The 1,644-nt window shown below is 66.0% G+C and overlaps 1 protein-coding gene across 1 annotated transcript in view; it reads right to left on the bottom strand.

Moving 5' to 3' along the window:
• Positions 1–344: 344 nt before the first annotated feature.
• Positions 345–1,644, bottom strand: part of MNEG_11768 (glycine hydroxymethyltransferase) — a gene marked incomplete at both ends in the record, with an annotated part of 6,028 nt that continues 4,728 nt past the window's right edge. Inside the window, 4 exons of the mRNA XM_014039761.1 lie at positions 345–485; positions 887–1,015; positions 1,358–1,411; positions 1,587–1,608. Of these exons, the coding sequence (XP_013895215.1) occupies positions 345–485; positions 887–1,015; positions 1,358–1,411; positions 1,587–1,608 (346 nt within the window). The remainder of the gene's footprint in view (positions 486–886; positions 1,016–1,357; positions 1,412–1,586; positions 1,609–1,644) is intronic.

Below are 1,644 nucleotides of genomic sequence, written 5' to 3'. Positions count from 1 at the left end.
GGGTGGGGGAGGGTGGGTGGGGGTGTTGCCCTTGTCGCGGCGTCAACGAGCTGGCAGCCGCCGCCCACGCACGCACGGCCGGCCATCCATCTTCCCTGGACGATTGATACGCTACAACCCCGATAAAACGAAAAGAAGTCAGGCTGGGCGACCCCCTCTGCAAAATTCACCCCGCACGCAACCCCCCATACAAACACCTACACTCTCTCGCACATGCACACACACACACACACTCACACACACACACACACTCTCTCTCTCTCTCTCTCTCTCTGTCTCTCTCACACTCATATACACAATCACACGCTCTCTTTTCCCCTCCACAAATGCACACCCACGCGCACCTGCTTCTGGTATGCCACAAACTCGGGGCTGGCGGCCTGCTTCAGCGCGCAGGCCAGGCCGCTGATGGTGTGGTTGTGGGGGCCGCCCTGCAGCCCGGGGAACACCGCAAAGTTGATCTTGTCCTCGATGTCGTAGAGGATCTGGGGGGGTTACGGCGGTTACGGCGGTTACGGCGGTTGCTTTGGGGGAGGAAGTGTGAGCGTTTCGGGCGGGTTTGAAATTTGGGACGATGATCTTGGACAGGGGCGCGCAGCGGGGCGGGCGGCGCCCCTGCGCTGCGCCGCGGCCGAGCAGGCGCGAGGGTTGAGGAGCAGTAGGGCGTTGCCACGCCGCAGGGGCGCGTTGTCGGGGCAGGAGGCTGCCAGGCACAAGCCCGCCGCAAAGCACGCTCCCCACCCCTTGGGAACATGCCCCCGCGGCGCCCGCGCCATTACCCGGGCCAAAACCCCAACCCACAAACCCCGCCAACCCCAAAAACCCTCCACCCTGCAACCCTGGGGAGCCCTAAGCCCCGGGGGACCGTCAACCCCAAAAAGCCCACCTCCTTGCCAGTCTTCTTGTCCACGCCGCGGGGGCCCTTCCTGTAAAAGATCATGGCACCCCTGGGGCCCCGCAGGCTCTTGTGGGTGGTGGTGGTCACGATGTCGGCGTAGTCAAAGGGGCTGGGCACCTGGGCGATTTTTTTGGCGGGAAAAGAGGATGGTGTGCAGTTGGGAGGTGCTGTTTGGAGTTGTGGAGCGAGGGGACGCGACAAGCGGCGTGCGGCGGGCCGTCCGTCAAACGGGTTCGAAGAGCATAAAAGTCGGTGCGGGGGCAGCGGGGACGCGCCGCCGGGGGTGCGGCTCGTGGTGCGGGGCATCGCCAGTTGGCCAGCTGGCGCGGTCCGGGGCCCCTCCGTGGGATGCGCAGCCCCCTCCCGCCCAGCCTGGTCCCGCGCGCCCGTCTCGCACGGGCAAGGCGAAAAACCACTCCGCAGCGCGCGCGCGGGCGCGGGGCGCCCCGGACAGCTCACCAGGCCGGCAGCCACCAGGCCGCTGATGTGCGCCATGTCAGCCAGCAGCCACGCCTGGATTTTGGAAGGCGGGGGAGATTGGGGGAGGGTTTGACCGTTTTGACCGTCCCCAGCGTCGCGAATTCAATGTCGGGGGACCTGTCACAGCCCCAGTAGTGACTACGCGCGCAGGCTGCCCTGGGCAAGTCAACCTCATACCCAACCCAGCAGCAGCGGCAGCCGCGCAAACCTTGCTCTTGTCCGCGAGCGCCCTCATGCGGGGGTAGTCGTAGTGGCGGGTGTACGCG

Source organism: Monoraphidium neglectum (genome assembly GCF_000611645.1).
Source record: "Monoraphidium neglectum strain SAG 48.87 unplaced genomic scaffold scaffold02898, whole genome shotgun sequence".
NCBI classification, from domain to species: Eukaryota; Viridiplantae; Chlorophyta; class Chlorophyceae; order Sphaeropleales; family Selenastraceae; genus Monoraphidium; species Monoraphidium neglectum.
The sequence above is the reverse complement of the archived record's forward strand: the minus strand, read 5'-3'. Positions and strand labels throughout refer to the sequence as shown.